The sequence below is a fragment of the Pogoniulus pusillus genome, chromosome 36 (genome assembly GCF_015220805.1).
Source record: "Pogoniulus pusillus isolate bPogPus1 chromosome 36, bPogPus1.pri, whole genome shotgun sequence".
Lineage (NCBI taxonomy): Eukaryota > Metazoa > Chordata > Aves > Piciformes > Lybiidae > Pogoniulus > Pogoniulus pusillus.
Genome location: NC_087299.1, coordinates 10,136,490 through 10,153,602, shown reverse-complemented (window position 1 = coordinate 10,153,602; position 17,113 = coordinate 10,136,490). Strand labels below are relative to the sequence as shown.

Sequence of the window (17,113 nt, the reverse complement as noted above, 5' to 3'; positions counted from 1 at the left end):
CTCCACAGCAGGAGACGATGAGCAGCTGTGACCAAAGGGCAGCAATTCTGTCTTAGGCTATCAATGTATTGCAGCTGAACACCAACCACCCTTCGCTGAAATACAAGCACGTACAGAAAACAAAGCTAGAAACAAACACTGACCTGGCAACAGATTGGAGGGGAAAAATAACAGCACTAAATCTTACCTTAAATTCCCCAAAGTTCAGCAGTCCAGGGAGCTGGAAAGATCCCCAACTTCCAAACTGAATCCCGGAGCGGAAAAAATTCAAAGTGAAGGTGGCAGCCATGGAACAGAAAAGCTGAGGAAGTCACAAAAAAAGGAAGAAGTAAAGACCTCCAAACTGAGATTGGCAGAGGCAGCTCTTCTTGAGATATACGCCAGGATAGGTGAACTAGAGAATTCTCAGGCTTCAGGGCTATAACTCCAGTGAGGTTTAACACCCACTTTCTGCTGCACATGCAAGCAGTCCCAAAATGGACTTCTGGAATGATCTGATTTGGTTTTCTACACAAGAAGTTGGAGTTTCACCTAGTAATTCTTGCAGCAAAATATCTCTCTCTTCTGTGTGTGGGCCAAATATGCCAGCTTGCAGCTGCAAATCAATCACAAGGCACTAACATAGCTTGTTTAGAGGTAGAATTGAGGCCTTCCTTGGCTCAGAAAGAGTTGCTGTCTTGGCAAATCCCCTGGCTCCTTTTATTGATGCTGATAGAGAGCAGGACATTTGCCATGAGAAATTCCAGAAGCATCAGGAAATCAAATATATTTTCCATACCATTTCCCCTTCAGGGAAGCAAGCACTACAGGAAGAGAAATGGCCAGGCAGAGGCCACTGCTGCAATACAGCTTTCCAAAGCAGAAAAAAATTCCAGCACCTGCCTTACTCTGTCTGCTCCAAAGGATCAGACTGCAGAGAGCCCAGCCACAAAAGCTATTTCTCCCAGGTAACACCAAATCCTACAGAGCTGTACCACAGTTCCAGACGGTCCCAGACTGCCCTCTGCTCCTGATCTGTAGTAGTTCTGCTCCACGGATAGAGCAGGAAAACTTTCTCCTGCCAGGATTGCTCAGGAGGAGACAGGATAACCTGAATGCCTGCATGGACAAGTCTTCCCAAAGGTCCAGCCCAAGAAAATCTCACAGAAGGAACCAGAGTCATTACTCACCACTTTCCATGTAAGTCCCTGGTTCCAGAAAGAGGAACCTTCTTCCAAGCTGAAAAGAGTGCCCCCAATTGGGGCGCCAAAGGCAGCCGCAACCCCTGCAGCAGCTCCAGCAGATACAAAATCTCTTTTGTCCCTGAAGAGAAGAGGAAAACAATCTCAGTTTAGGAAAGCAGAGCTCTGGCGCTGCTTAGGTTCTGCAAAGTAAGAGGCCATTTGCACTTATGAATGTATCCCAGGGTTACCAGAGTGACAGCTGAGAGAAGTGCTGGCCATGGCAAACAATACTATTTATTCATAAGTCAAGGCAGCATCATACTCTTTAGAGCACCAACACAGAGCAAAACTCTGGCACTCCACAACTGCCTAGTGGAGAAGAATTGTCCAAACCATGGGACACCAGCGTCACCTGAAAGAACTACAGGGAGGGAAGGGCAAGATTTTGTTCACGTTCAGGCAAAACAGCCTTCTCTATAGCATATCTTGGCCATAAGGAGTGATTAAATGAGCTTGTTCCCAGCAAAAAAAGCCATTTAACCATTCAGATGAAAGGTTTTTAATGGGTAGAGATTTGCTGAGTAGTGGAACAGCAATGAACATAGAGACCAGAGCAGCATGGAAGAGTCAAGTCCTTGTGTTGTCTTGCTGCAGAATGAAACTGCAGGACACTAGAGAGAAACTGAACAAGTGACTGATTCAGCCCAGCCCAGCACCTTTCTCCCAGGGAAGTCTGCTCATTCCTCCTCCTCTCCCCGCCTCCACACCCTGGCTACAGTACCTGTCACTGCGGAAATAGGGAAAGTTAAACTGGATCTTCCTCAAAGAGATGCTCTGGAACTACAAACAAAGGGAAGCTTTAGAAACAGGAGATGGAAACTGACTCCTCACAGCACTCTTACAAAGCAGTTGGTGTGACCAGGTCAACCACCCAGGCCAGCACTAACCTGTGGCAAACCTGCACCCACGACAGCGCCACTGTGAATCATTGGACCCTCCTTCCCGACAAAGAGACCTGGAAAAAAATAGGATTCAAGGGGCAACACATTCCTGACAGCCCTCCCTTGCTCCCCAGGAGAGATCAACTCACTACTCCCACACCATGCCAGTCCCCTGTGCCAAGTCTGCAGCTCCTCCTTCTCCCTTCGAAGTGAAGAAAGGTGCTGAACCCCTTGGCCCCCTAAAATGTTTGTGAAGACTTGCACAGACTTTGCACTCAGAGTGTGGAACATTCAAAAAGAGCTGTTACAAGGACTCTGAACTGTCCGAGTCATTCTGCCCTGCTGCTCAGAACATAACCTTCTCCAGAAAACTTCTGGAGAATTCTCAGGTCACTTCTCATTAACCTACCCAAGAAAGTATCTGTTTCCTCAAGAATCCTGACCCTTCTGTCTTTCTTCTACTCTACAGATGCATTCAGGACTCAGGACTCTGCTCCAGCCCATCCAAACCACGTTACTGGGAAAGTGGGAGAAGCCTTTCATGCCCTAAATAGAGCAGGGGCAGCATTTTTCCCCCTGCAGCAATACTCCACAGCCCTTCTTACCTCCTGCCACACTGAAGAGCACTCCCATAGCTTTGCACACCACTGTCCGGAGGCGCACAACCCCTGGAACCTTCACCCCATTGAGGTAGCATTTAATCTCAGGAATTCCTGATCCAGCTGCTACAGGCTGCACAAAAGAAACATGGATGCTGTACTACAGTCATTTCATGGCTGAACAACAATCTCTCATCAGAGCTTCACAAGGGACCAAGAGATCCTGCTTGGCTAAACCAATCTACACTGTGAAGATGGTTTGATGTCTTGCAGCGGAAAGTGCTTCCTGCAAGGATACTTCCCACTCAGAACCTATGTGATAGGAAGGGGAGGCTCTGTAAGGTGCAGCAGTGAACCCAAGTCTTACCTGGATCAGGACCAGAAGACTGGCAAGAAAAACAAAGGTCAGGTTGAAGCCTAACAGCTCCAGCAAGGACAACGCGAGACAACCTCTCTCAGTGCACTCTTCCACTGCTGCAGGGATGGTCAAGGAAAACAACAGCACTGTCCCCACCAATCCACAATCATTAAGTACTGTCTCAGGGTCCCACCTGCACCAGAAGCCAAGTCTTTGCTTCCTACGGCAGCCAGCGTAGATGACAACTCATCAGCAAGCCAGCCTTCCTCTTCAGAGCTCAAGTCTGAGCTCCAAGGAAGGGAAACCATGCATTCTTCCAGGGATTAGCCTCTGCCTACAGACGTGATCCTGGAAACGTTTTTTAGTTTCAAGGGCTGAACTGCACAGGCAGAACTTGATTAATCAACAACACGATCGATGGCAGAAGTCTAAGAGTCAGCTGTCTTGAGCAAAACACATCAACAGAAAGGAAAAGGTCACTTGAGTCTATCAGGAACCCCCCAGCAGGTAAAAGATACAGCTTTGTACTACCCGGAACTTGAGCTGAGTGAACAGCCGTACGAAGAAATCCACAAAGAGGCCCACCTATAAAAAAAGAAGAGATCTGCCATCAGGAATTGCTGCCTACAAGCAATGAAGATCATCCTCTAGCAGTCCTAGCAGAAGTATGCATGTGAGGAGGACAGAAGAAGCAGCTTTGCAAAAGTAGTGCTCAAAGTAACTTTGGAAGCTCAGATTTATTGCCTCCCTCCTTCTCCCCAGGACAGATCCACCCTGAAATTAATCCTGAAGAGATGCATTTCAGAGGACTAATCTGGTAGCATTTTTAACACCCACGACATACTTCTGGGTACAGAAGAGAGCTGGTGTTTAACTGAGGCACAAGCAGCAGAGCTCATTTCTGAAGACTCCAAAAAACACATGCAGTGACACTAGTACTGCCAAGCACAAATCCCAGTTCACCTTTAAATTGGCATCAATTTTTATTATTAGGTACTCCCTTTGGACAAGTTCTCCTGTAAGCAGAATTAAAGGATTTGCCAGAATCCTTAGCAAAGAAGCACAGCAAGTTCTAGAAGGAAAGAGGGCCTCTTAGAAAATAATCTAGCAAGAACACGCTGTAATTCTTGAATGACAGCTGCAGCTACTATCTCTCCACTTCATGAAAGAGAATGTTTCCTCCTCTTCCTTCCTCACCTACTGACTTGTGAATTACTTAGTCCCATGAACTTTCCTCATCCCGAAACAGCGCAACCCTTACCAGTCCTGTGCAGACTCCAATAGCGAAAACCATCACCCACTTGACTGCTTCATATCTCTGGGCTTTCTGCTTGAGAAGAGGGTTAACAAAAACTCCAAGTCAAAGCAATACAGAACAGGGGATCAGGAGAAGGTGGTTTAGGGCTTTGCAGCTCAGTTACAACAAATTATGGTGACAACAGCTACCTGAAAATCAGGGAAAACAGGAACTGAAAGTGATGAACATCTCACTCACTTTCAACCTGAGGAACAGAACAAATGCTGGGAGCTATAATCCACAAGTTTTCATTCTTTTCACAGAGGAACCAAGAAAGAATGAAGAATCCCTTTCATAAAGAAAAACAAACAACCCCCCCCAAAAACCTCGATGCAGTAGAATGTATATAGAAACATAGGATAGGTTAGAAGGGACCTTTAAGGATCATTTAGTCCAGCCCCACTGCAATAAGCAGGGACATCCGTCACTAGACCAGGTTGCTCAAAGCCCCATCCAACCTGACCTTGGACACTTGCAGTAATGGGATACCCACATCTTCCTTGCACAAATTTGTCTATTTCCATAGTTTCATCTCTCAACATAATGAAAAAGAAAGAACAAGGCCAGACCTTGTTGTCCACACGCTCCAAAACTTCCAAGTATGGGTCATTGATACAGCGATCATAATCCAAGCTCTGGAAGAATGCCAAGAGGTCAATGTAAGAGAATCAGCCGTAACAGGTTGTGCAAAACACTATGTAAAGAAGATCTTGTTAAAGATTACAGAAGCCATTACTAACCCCTCAGTAGGTTTTGCAAACAGTAGCAGAAAGAAAATGAAACTACTTTTTACTATTTTCAGCAGAATCAGACCCTGAGAATCAGGAAGTGAAAGAAAAGAGCAATTTCACTGCCTAAGCTGAGGGAACTAAGCAGGAACACATCTAATTAACACAACTTTAAACTAAAAGTCACGTTGTACAGATTGAGACTTCACTTCCCTGTGTCTCCAGTTTGACAGTGCAGAGGATTTAACATTGTGTCTTGTATTTGATCTCTCACTACAACAGGAGCACTAGATAGGAATTGCTCTCCAGATGAGCAGCATCAACTCTTAAGCTCACCACAGCAAGGACTTCAAAGCAATATAGAGCTGCCCAGTCATACTGACAAAGTGCAACAAGGTCCTATCTACTTTAGCTTCACCTGCTCAAGCCAAGCGAGAACAGGCCAAGCTGGTGACACCCATGCTGACAGCAGCAGCTCTAAATAGCTCAAGGCTACCACACAGATGTGCAACCCCCCAAAGATGTCCTGTATGAAGCAGGATCTGACAGATGGAAGATTTCCTGTGAGCCACCATGGCATTAGAGGCAGGAATAAGGCAACAGTGATTGTGAGCTTATAGATACATGCTACAGTCATGAGGAGGCAGGACCAATACAATCTGTAAATCTCACATTTAAAAAGTAGAACAATGCAGCAGACTCTGAGAATTAATTTTCTCAGCAAGAGGTTGACCTAAGCAGGAAATGTTCAAGCTCTACTCACAGGGCTTTAACAGAGAAATGCATAAAAATGAGAAGCAGCTCTTCACAAGTGCAGCTCTTGGTACTTCTGTGGGTGCCAATGCAATCTAACACCATTACAAACTCAATCAAAACCTGCCTGCAGCTCTTTTGACATTAATTTCACAAGCTGAGCTGCTTTCAGCTGCTTTCCCACCTCATAGTCTTTGCGTGGAAGGATCTCATCCTCTTCCTCCTGAGTTTCTCCTAGGATTGTCTGTAAAACAAATATGGGAAAGAAAAATCATTTAAGGAATGAACGCACGTACAGGTGCTTAGGAATGTTGGTAGCAAAGCCAAAGTTAGGGAAAGCCTGTGCCACTATTGCGGATAAGTCAGAGTGTGCGTCACCAGACTACTACTTACTTCGGCATAAGGGCATAAGGCCTTCTCCTAAAGCTTGCCCCTCAGGATGATCATACTGAATCCCTCCTGTACGGGAGCGCCCCACAGCACAGCTGAGCGCTAAACACGCACCCCAGCTTCCTTCACAGCAACAGGTTACAGGGAAGCACGGGACGAGAAGCTTGTACAGACAGCATCCCCCTAGCCGAGGCGGATGGAGACAGAGCCCCTGCTAGAGCTAGTTCCCTCTGACGGCTCAAGAGGTGCTGAGCCCGGCAAGAGCAGCAGCGCAGGCCGGGGCAGGAGGCCCAGACAAAGCGCAGGCTGAGTGGAGCACCGGGACAGCGCGGCAGAGGCGAGGCACGGGGCCGAGCGGCGGCTGAGGTACCGCGCCGCCAGATGCGGGGCCAACGCGGGCTGAGGCAGTGGGCCCTGAACCGCCGGCAGCGAGGCTGGAGATACCGGGCCGAGCACGGGCTAAGGCTCCCACACCGCAGGCGGAGACACTGGGCCCTGAAGCGCAGGGCCGAAGCGCCGGCACCCGGGGCGGAGGCAGCAGGCCCAGCACCATAGCAACGCTCAACGCCCAGCCCCGGGCGCTCTCCAGAGCCGCCACAGGGCCGGGGCCGCGCCGAGGCCAGCAGGCAGCACGGCCGGGGGCGGTGGGGGACGCGAGGGGCCGCGGCCGTACCAGCTCCTCGGGCGTGCGGCTCTCCCGCTCGCCGCAGCAGCAGCAGCAGAGCCCGGACCCGCTCCCCGCCATCTTCCGCCGCGCCGCGCCTGGCCCCGCCCCGCCGGAACCGGGGGGCACCACGTGACTCGCGCCCGCCCCGGTCTTAAAGCGCCGCGGGCCGGGGCCGCCCGCGCTGCACAGCGTCCGGCACCGCCGGGAGGTAAGCGGGGCCCCGGGAGCGGGGGGCCTGATCGCTGCCTGGGAAAGGGCCCTGCCGCGACACCCAGCCCAACTGCCGCCGAGTGGCGGGCCCGAGCTGCCCAAGGGGTTCAGCTGAGGTGAAGCAGCGATTGGGCTGTCCCTCGGTCGCTCCCTAGCCCCTCTACCGGCCCCCCGGTAGCAGGGACTCCCTGGTGCTGCTGGTGCCTATTGTCCGGCTCTCGCCGCCCTTTCCCGCCGGCCTTCCTGCGGCCGTGCCGCTGCCCCGTGGGCAACGCTGTACATCCAGCCGTGGGCCGCTTCTGTGCCTCGCAGGACGGCCTGCCTGAGGCCATGGCCCGAGGCAGGGAGGCCCTAGGCATGCCGCTACCTGCTGTCGCGGCCTAGGACACCATGGCCCCCTTGCAGGGGGCTGTCAGCCTGGTGCCATGGCCTGGGAGTCGCTTACAGACGTTGCACGCCCCACGTGGAGTGCACGTTTGGGCAGCTGAGTTTAGCTTGGGTGTTAAGACTAATTTTCGGAGGGTTCAGACATCCACGCTGCATGAGGGAAGCAGTAAAAACATCCCAGCCGCGAAAGAAATGGGCACAGCAGCATCACATAATGAGCACAACCACGCTGATAAGCATCAGTGTGCTGGGTCACAGATCTTCTGAGCTCTGCCTTGTGGAAGGGACAGAGGAGCAGAAATATTGACTGAATGGAGCTGACAGGTGTTTAAGGTTGTCTTACTTTGCAGCTCGGATGGTTTCATATGAAAATCTTTTGTTCTCTTTGTAATAAATTCAAGCGTCTGCCAGCAAATCTGTGCTGCACCTAGCGGTAAGGAAACTGTTCCAAATGCTGCCTGTATGCAAAAATTGTGAGGCCTTTCTCCTGGCTTTGTGGTTCTAGATTGTCCTTAGCACAAGGACCTTTTCTCACCAGCAACTCTCATGCTATAGACACATTAATATATGAACTCTCCCCTTCGGTATTAAAGGCCTTTTGATGTGCCTGTGGTGCCATGCGCCCTGGAGGTGAGCTCGTGGGAGTTGACTGGATGTAGTTTTGAACCCATAGCTTGATCACCAACACATGCTTTGGACTAATTCTCCCAGATTAGTGCCACGTGGATGTCAAGCAAAGTCCTCTGACCTGTTGCCTTTGCTTCGCTTATCAATAGGTCTTTTTACTGTGGCCCGCAGTGTTTGTACACAAGAGATTTAAGACTCACAGTTCCTCGCAGCAGCCCCATGTTGCTTTCTCATATCTCTTGCCAGCTGGAGAGGTTCCCCAGGTGGTAAAAGCAGACTTTCTCCCAGAGCGTTTTGCTCAATTAGCAACTCAGTGTAAACAGTAGAAGATGAGTTCAAAGTCTTCTTGGATGACCTAAAGCCATAGAGTTTATGATAAGAACAAAGTGCACACTGGCTCACAGCCATTTCCTCCCAGACAGACTCTATGTAATGCTTGGACAGCTTGCTGTTTCCCAGTGACCATTTTACCTTTTGGCAGGTACACAAGTTCACAAGGCCACCTCACCTAATGCACATGGCTTGCTAAGCTGTAGTCAGGGCAAAAGTGATGCTGACCTTACTCTTTAGAGAGCCAAATCTGTCCCAACAGGCACAGAAGAGCTGCATCAAAAGTGGCATGAAGCCATTTGCTGTGCTTTTCTCTTAGCACTATCTAAACGCTCACTTTTTATTGTGTTTTCATCATGTCTCCCAGTACAGCTTGTAGTGAGGGCTGGCAAAAAGGAACCCTTCAGTGATGAGAAACGTTGAGTCTTGGCATAGGCTTCTTTGTGTCATCCTCTGCTGCCCACCCCTGGGTAACTGCTCCTTGGTGAAACCTGCATTCTGCCTTGTACCCACAGTGCTCCTCCTGCTCCCCTCCAGATTGCTCAGCATGGTCAACGAGACCCAGCATACCTGCAGTACGAGTTCCAGCTCCAAGTCTGATGGCGGCAGCAGCAGCGGGAGCGAGAGCTCCAAGGACAGCTCACGCTGCTCCACCCCTGTCCTCGACGCTGACCGGCACGAGCGGCTGCGGGAGAAGATGCGTCGGCGGCAGGACTCTGGAGACAAGTGGTTCTCCCTGGAGTTCTTCCCTCCACGCACAGCCAATGCTGCTGTCAATCTCATCTCCAGGTGAGGGCTGCAGGATGGGAGAGGGGAGAGATGAGGTGTCTTTGGTGGAGGGGTGGGAAATAGCTGATGAGGCAGGCTCTGCTCCATGCTCTGTCTCCCCTTCCAGGTGACGAAGCAGGTAGTGGGGCTGTGCTTTCCTGCTGAGGAGGGTAATGGACACCAGGTAACTTGTCTTCCTTGAAGGCCCTGAATAGTTAAGTGTCATGGTGGGGTTACTGAGGGTGCTAAATTGTTTTCCCTCTGCTATGCTCTGCGAAGATGGAGCAACCCCACTGTCGTGCTCTGGGGTTAGAACAGAGATCTGGGGGACAACAGAGCAGACAAGCACCAATTAAAAGCAGAGGATATTAATGGATGGACAGTGTACCCTTGTCTCTGGAACAGAGACTCCCACTTGCTCTTAGAGTCATCCAATCGCTGAGGTTTGTACCTCTATTACTGAAGATTATAGTTGTAGCTTCTGAGAATAGGTCTTCCCAGAACTAAAGGTTATCCTGGAGCCCAGGGGGAGTTGCAGAAGCCACTCACGTGCTCACCTGGAGGAGAAGAGATTGTTCCAGGACTCTTTGCTATATGCCAGAAGGGTCTGTTCCAGTCCAGAGCAGGAGAGAGACAAGCGAGGGGAGCCTTTGTTTCTTCTGTAAGGCGTGCTTGGGAACGCAGAGGCGATTTGGTCTACTTTCCATATTTGTGGCCCTGCAGTTAATGCTGGGAGCATCAGTCCAACAGAGCATGCTGGGAGGAGCTTTATTCTACAGAGAACAAACTCGTTCTTCAAAGAGCTTGTGAGCTCCTCCTCATGCAGCCTTAAAGAGTGACCTTCCTTATTTATGTTGGCCACTTGCTAAACTCCTAGTTCAACACTTTCCTTGGTCTCTCCTGCTGCTGTCATCCAAGCTCTGTCTGTTGCTGGCATTGCAGCAGGGAGCAAGATGGCCCAGGCAAAGAGAAGGGAATTGGTAGGCTAACAGGGCTCTGAAATCCGCAGGTTTGACCGCATGGGAGCAGGCGGGCCGCTCTTCATTGATGTGACGTGGCACCCTGCAGGGGACCCAGGATCTGACAAGGAAACATCTTCCATGATTATTGCCAACACTGCAGTCAATTACTGTGGCCTGGAAACCATCCTGCATATGACATGCTGCAACCAGACCAAGGATGATATCACAGGGCATCTGCAGAAGGCCAAGCGGCTCGGGTTGAAGAACATCATGGCGCTGCGTGGAGGTGAATGCTTTTGCAGGGCTGAGGCTCTCTTGCTGTTGCCTTCAAGTCCTGGGTAAAATGGAAACACATGATTTAGAGGCTCCTTCCACTGCAGGAGTTAAAAGCTGAGACTTCATTTCACCTGATCCCTTTGTCAGAAGTTCTAGCTCAAGGTAGACAAAAGCAGTCCATGGGTTACTGTAAACTTGGAAGTTTCATCTTCTCTTCCTTTTGACAGCAGGAGGCTTTACAGCAAACAGTTGGAGAAAGCTGTGGATTTGTTCTCTTTTCAGATCCTGTGGGTGAGGAGTGGGAGGAAGAGGTAAATGGCTTCAACTATGCTGCTGACCTGGTTAAGCACATTCGCAATGAGTTCGATGACTACTTTGATATCTGTGTGGCAGGTAAATGTCTCTCATTGCAGTGTGGGGTAGGGTCTGAGATAAGGAAATCAGTCCAGCAGTCTCCCTCCGGTCCTCAGCCCTGACAATACAGTCACACTGACTACCTCCCAATTTCTAGGGTGTTGTCCTGACCACCAGGTTTTCACTTCTTCCTTTCCATCCTCAAAGGCTACCCCACAGGCCATCCTGAAGCGGGGAGCTACGAGGAAGACCTGAAGTATCTGAAGGAGAAAGTCTCTGCTGGGGCAGACTTCATCATTACGCAGCTTTTCTTCAGATCAGAAACATTTTTCAAGTTCATGAAGGATTGCCAAGCCATTGGCATCACCTGCCCCATTATTCCTGGCATCTTCCCTATACAGGTGAAATCCAGTGGTTCTGGTTTGGGGAGGGAATAAGGATCTAGGACGTTAGGTGGTTGTGGGTCAGGGCCCGAGAGGTCTGTAAATACCTTCTGCAAAGTTTGTGTGAAGTGAGAGTGCTAAAATGTGGTAAAGCTGTAGGTGGTTGGCCAAATTAAACTCATAAATATGTAATATATATCAAGCTTCAAAGGTTTTCTGTGCCCATATGGCAAAAAGGGGTCTAAAGGACAATGATCTGTCTGCCAGTCCTACAGTGTTGGTCAGCACTGTCTGTGTGCCGGGCTCAGGCAAAGAAATGAGGAGAAGTCACCTACAGTAACACAACCAGAAGTTTGTTACCATCCTAGAGATGGGGCCTAGGAGCAGAATTCAGGAGCCCCAGCTCTAAGTCTGTCAGAAAATGGAAGCTGTGTTGCTGGGATATCAGTGAAAGGCCTTTGAAAACTGAAAACCCACTGCGTCCTCACCCAGGGTTACCACTCCCTGCGCCAGCTGGTGAAGCTCTCCAAGCTGGAAGTCCCTCAAGAAATCAAAGATGTGATTGAACCCATCAAGGACAATGATGCAGCCATCCGGAACTATGGGGTGGAGCTGGCAGTGTCCATGTGCCGCGAGCTGTTGGATAGTGGCATGGTGCATGGGCTCCACTTCTACACCCTCAACCGCGAAGTGGCTACCACAGAAGTCCTTAAGCGCCTGGGCATATGGAAGGAAGACCCCAGGTAAGCAGAAATTGCTGCCTTCATGATATGTAACATCCTGGTGCAGACTTCCAGGGTTCTCTGCAGCTGGGAAAGGCCATGTGGACTTCCCTCTGCATCCACAGGGTTCAGAAGAGACAAGAGAAACAAAGGAAAATTATTAACTGTGTTTTCTTATTCAAAGTAGCTTCACAGAGGTTTTTCCCTTGCCTCACCCGATTTCAGGTGTCAGTCCTGTGGACACCTACTGAATGTCCTGGGAGGAAACTAAGTGGGAAAAGATTGTTCCATGAAGGAAAAAGATTGTTCTGTCCTACTTCTTGACAAACAGAACTCTTCTCAGCCCATTACTTGCTGTCCCCAGAGGCAAGGTTCTCCAGGGGAAGGGCTTCCAGCCTCTAGTGGAAGGTTAGCGGAGGAACTGTGTTAACACTTGCTCCTCCCACGCAGGAGGCCTCTGCCCTGGGCTGTCAGCGCTCACCCCAAGAGAAGAGTCGAAGATGTCCGTCCAATCTTCTGGGCCTCTCGGCCGAAGAGCTACATCTATCGAACCCAGGAATGGGATGAGTTCCCCAACGGCCGATGGTAAGCTGCCAGCCTGCAATGGCAGCGAGCTCCAGCTGTGCTATGAGAGCCTGCTCCATAGCTGGTCTCTGGGTGTCCTGGGCATGTTTAGGGCTTGACACAACAAGCTGCTTCTTAACAAAATGGTCCCCAGTTGCTTGCATTTGAATGAGGTGAGAACGGCCCCAAAATGTTGAGGCTTTTAGTCTCTGAATGGCTTTTGCTGGATTCTTCTTGGGTGGCTTCTTCCTACATCATGAAATCAGCTCCTCTTCCTCAGTGGCCTGTTAATCCTGTGTCTTGTTCCTTTACAGGGGTAACTCCTCCTCTCCAGCCTTTGGGGAACTGAAAGACTATTACCTCTTTTACCTGAAGAGCAAGTCTCCCCGAGAGGAGCTCCTGAAGATGTGGGGAGAAGAGCTGACTTGTGAGGAAAGCGTCTTTGAGGTGTTCACATGTTACATCACTGGAGAACCCAATAAGAACGGTTACAAGGTGAGTGATAGCCCTGGAAGGGGTGGTCAGGGTGGCTCATACAACACTGTGCATTTCCTCTTGCTCCTGATATCACACTGTTCTAAAAGAATTGGCACTGCCCTATCCCAAAAGGCTCACCGAGGTGTAGTGGCTGAAGGGAATTCAACAGCCAGACCTAGGGCTCCCTATGAAGGAAAGCTGCTACAGTGTGACAGGACCAGTACCAACAGGCTTCAGCACTCATTCTTAGAGTTGAGACTATCCTGCCCCTTGAACCACACCTGGGAATTCTGGACTGAAGTTGTGAGGCCATTAGGGCACTTTGGAATTCCTTCAACATCCAGATGATAAGCAAAAGATTGCTATATGCACTGTGAGCCATCCTTTCTCACTGCAGGTTACATGTATGCCCTGGAATGACGACCCTCTTGCTACTGAAACCAACCTCCTGAAGGAGCAGCTGGAGAAGGTTAACAGACGAGGAATCCTGACCATCAACTCTCAGCCAAACATCAACGGCAAACCATCCACAGACCCCATTGTAGGCTGGGGGCCCAGTGGGGGTTATGTCTTCCAAAAGGTAGCTGCACTGCTCTGGCCGAGGCAGCAAACATTTATGACCCAGTTTGGTCTCTGTTAGGTAGGGAGGTCCTAGGCTTTCACCCAGATAATCCTTTTGCTTGCTCCTTATCTTAATGCTGCAATGAGGCAAAGCTCCCTTGGTGTCCTAACGAACCGACTACATCATCTCTAGAGTTTACTTCAAGGCTCTTCTCCTCCACCTCAAACATCTAGAGTTTCTTGTTTTTACTTTTAGCAACTAGTTATTGGTAACTCCTGTCTAGAGCAGGGCTACTAAGTTTTGGATACAAACACAGGCCTGCCCACAGCAACTGATCCCTATCTCAAGTAGTCTACAACTACCTGAGGGGTGGTTGTGGCCAGGGGGAGGTTGCTCTCTTCTCTCAGGTGGCCAGCGCCAGAACGAGAGGACACAGCCTCAAGCTACGCCAGGGGAGATTTAGGCTCGAGGTGTGGAGAAAGTTCTTCACTGAGAGAGTCATTGGACACTGGAATGGGCTGCCCGGGGAGGTGGTGGAGTTGCCGTCCCTGGAGCTGTTCAAGGCAAGATTGGACGTGGCACTTGGTGCCATGGTCTGGCCTTGAGCTCTGTGGTAAAGGGTTGGACTTGATGATCTGTGAGGTCTCTTCCAATCATAATAATACTGTGATACTGTGAAAGAGCCAGGCTTTTCTTAAAATGGGCATCACAGAGGCAGCATCTCTACCATCCCAGTGGTAATAACTGGGCATGCAAACGTTCCATTATCTCTAAGGCAGAGTTGTCCACCAATTGCCCCCGCCCCGCAGCACTACTGCTGTGCCAGGTTCCTTCTCTGGCCTGCCAGCAGTCTTACCTGCCACGCCTGTCTTCTACCGCGGGGCATTTTCAGGCCCTACAGCCTTGCCACTAATGGCTGTGATAGGAATCTCCCATCAAGGTAAGTGCCAAGCAAGTGGCTCATACTAGGAAACAAAGCAGCCTTATTCAAAGGGGATCCAAACCACTAAAGCCATGAGACCAGCAGATGGCAAATGCAGTTATGTTTTCAAAGGAAAAACACTCCCCTGAGGTGAGGGAAATCCATCATCTCGCACAATGGCCAGGAAATGGGGGGAGGGGAAGCAGTTGTTTGGAGCAGCCAAGCACGGAGCAGCAATAGATGGAGCCGGTACAGAATTAGGTTGTATAAGCACACGGAGAATTCTGAACAAAAGATGAGGATGGGGAATGTTAGAGTGCTTGGGAGAGCCAGCTGAGACCCCTGATACCTGCTCCCACCAGACTGGGCTGTCTTGATAGGATGCTGCTGTTCACCGGGTACTGTGTAGAACAGAGATCAAGCTCAGACCCCTTCCAGGCACTCTACTCTCTGGCACAGGCTGCTTCCCAGGCCCAGCAGTTGCACTTACACTCGCCAGAGTGTAAGCTTGCCTGCTTATGTAGATGCAAAGCAGGAAGCTTATACCTTTACCTCTGCTATGCCTAATTTATTTCCCAACTCCGAGCTCTAATTTGTTCTGCCTTTTGTTCAAACATCCTCTGTAGTACCTTTTTCTGGGAATGGACGCCTAAGTCTTCAGCTGCCTGGCATCCAAGACTGCAAAGCTGTTCTCTTGGCTGCCTGTATGTGTCCTAGCCCTGCTGGGAGCAAAGGCTCTTACTCTCCTTGCCCTTCCCCATCCCTCTCTGCAGGCATACCTGGAGTTCTTCACCTCTAGTGAGATTGTCACAGCACTGCTCAAAGTGCTGAAGAAGTACGAGTCACGAGTGAACTACCACATTGTCAACGTCAAGGTAGGCTGCTGTTTCCAGGACACTTTCTTCCACCACCTTGGGAGAGAGGCAAATATCAGACATCTAGGTATCACTGTGAAGAAAGTGGGACATGAAGGGAAGGGAAAGTGAAGTCAGTCAGCTGTGATGTCCAGCAGCTGTCTGGTCTCTTGTCAAAGAAAGGGTAAATGCAATTGTTCCAACTTACTCAATCCCTGCCCCAGCAGTTGCTTCAGAACGATTTTCTCTCCTTTGGCAGGGCCAGAATATCACCAATGCTCTAGATCTGCAACCCAATGCTGTCACCTGGGGCATCTTCCCAGGCAGAGAGATCATCCAGCCCACTGTAGTGGATCCTGTAAGCTTCCTCTCCTGGAAGGTGAGTCCTCCCTCCTGGATATATTGCTGTGATGCCCTGGAAGTTCAGAGTGTCTGGTTTGGTTTTAGTCTGTGACACTTATTACAACCGAGTAGTGTGATATTCACCTGCAGAGGTCCAGATATTGCTCCTCCTGCTCCCAGTATAAAAACTCTGCTCCAAGAGCTCTTCATAGACATAAAGTGCTCAGTCTCAGGCGCTTTGGGAGCTGCCTGTGTGTCTGTACTGGCTCCAGAGCTCTAGATGGGCAGTAGCTGTCTCCCTTCTTACACGCACAGGGGCAGCATCGAGCTATTGTACTCCTTCAGTTCTGGGCGCTCCCCTGACTGGACAGCATGAGGCTCCCTGCTCAGCTCTTGCTGTTTTCACTGCGAAGAAAGCAACCACAAGCTGGCTAGGCATGTGTGGCACTGGCTGTCCTAAATGCAGCTCGGTGGCATGTGTGTTACATCGCTGCCAGTATTCTTTCTCTTGGCAGGACGAGGCCTTTGCGCTGTGGATCGAGCAGTGGGCCAAGCTCTACGAAGAGGAGTCGCCCTCTCGCATGATCATCCAGTACATTCATGACAACTACTACTTGGTCAACCTGGTGGACAATGACTTCCCACTCGAAAATTGCCTCTGGCAGGTTGTGGATGATACTTTTGAGCTGTTGAACTCTCCAACTCAGCAGTGAAAAGTCTTCTTCTAACCTGTTACTTCTTCCTTCTGTCCACTGACCGTGAGGAGAGAAAATGCAGCTCCCGTGCTGTTGGTGGACCACACACTCCTCAGCACAGTGCCCAGGCTGGCTCAGTGACCTATCCACACTACATGCTCTTGTGTCCAGCACGAAAGCTCCCAGACTCTTCCTCACTGAACAACAGCCAGAACTACCTGAACCTCTGAGCTTGCAGGGCAGCTCTGCAGGATGAAGAGCTGCTAAGCATGAACCTCTGTGCATAGGTGGGATTCTGCTAACTTTCTCATGCCAGAAATGCTGCCGTGGGGGCAGAAACACTCCTGTCAGCAGTGCCTATACAAGGAGGCTATTTCAGTAGTTGCCAACTCTGAAAAGATGTTAAAGTTGCACTCTTCTGATGTATTTGTTCATGCCTGATCCTATCAGGCTCTTTTGCACACACTCCAGAAGGTTCACGTTTTTTCTCTAACATTTCTCTGTTAGTACAATAAAATACATGTCTCTTGTACTAGGCCATAGTCTCTTAAGTAGCAAAGACTGGTGTTTGCAAATTAATGGGCTTGGCACAAGAGAAAAGGTTAAGCAGTTATTTAGAGAGTAGTTCTTCCCCAGGTAAAGCATGGACAATCCCAGGAGAGAAGGCTTACATCCCAGAATTCACCAAAAGCAACCAGCTACTGTCTTTGACTCAAGATGGGCAAGGTCACAGGAGGTGTGGTGGTCCTCTCCATAGCCTGTAGGGAAATGTAGCCTCTATT

General features: G+C 49.9%; 2 protein-coding genes across 15 annotated transcripts in view; one reads left to right on the top strand and one right to left on the bottom strand.

Moving 5' to 3' along the window:
* Positions 1–6,992, bottom strand: part of CLCN6 (chloride voltage-gated channel 6) — a 73,674-nt gene extending 66,682 nt beyond the window's left edge. For all 13 annotated transcript variants that reach the window (XR_010308587.1, XR_010308586.1, XR_010308589.1 and 10 more), the window contains exons 1-11: positions 6,903–6,992; positions 6,024–6,083; positions 4,928–4,993; positions 4,323–4,388; positions 3,580–3,646; positions 3,071–3,177; positions 2,710–2,836; positions 2,111–2,178; positions 1,945–2,003; positions 1,170–1,302; positions 188–301 (exon numbers count right to left, since the gene is read on the bottom strand). Coding sequence is in view for 2 of the 13 variants with exons in the window: in XM_064172231.1 (XP_064028301.1) it covers positions 188–301; positions 1,170–1,302; positions 1,945–2,003; positions 2,111–2,178; positions 2,710–2,836; positions 3,071–3,177; positions 3,580–3,646; positions 4,323–4,388; positions 4,928–4,993; positions 6,024–6,083; positions 6,903–6,974 (939 nt within the window). In the remaining 11 variants the exon portion in view is untranslated. The remainder of the gene's footprint in view (positions 1–187; positions 302–1,169; positions 1,303–1,944; positions 2,004–2,110; positions 2,179–2,709; positions 2,837–3,070; positions 3,178–3,579; positions 3,647–4,322; positions 4,389–4,927; positions 4,994–6,023; positions 6,084–6,902) is intronic.
* A 48-nt stretch (positions 6,993–7,040) lies between these two features.
* On the top strand, positions 7,041–16,863 carry MTHFR (methylenetetrahydrofolate reductase). 2 transcript variants are annotated; one of them, XM_064172241.1, is made up of 12 exons: positions 7,041–7,104; positions 8,966–9,239; positions 10,228–10,466; positions 10,739–10,849; positions 11,018–11,211; positions 11,686–11,936; positions 12,366–12,500; positions 12,794–12,974; positions 13,354–13,536; positions 15,214–15,315; positions 15,554–15,673; positions 16,152–16,863. In XM_064172241.1, exons 2-12 carry the CDS (start codon positions 8,998–9,000, stop codon positions 16,347–16,349), a joined length of 1,956 nt encoding a protein of 651 aa, XP_064028311.1. In that variant the 5' UTR covers positions 7,041–7,104; positions 8,966–8,997; the 3' UTR covers positions 16,350–16,863. The 2 variants fall into 2 exon arrangements, with proteins under 2 accessions (XP_064028311.1, XP_064028312.1); XM_064172242.1 differs by lacking the exon at positions 7,041–7,104 and adding an exon at positions 9,346–9,402 and having other exon boundaries at positions 9,167–9,239.
* The last annotated feature ends 250 nt before the right edge of the window (positions 16,864–17,113 follow it).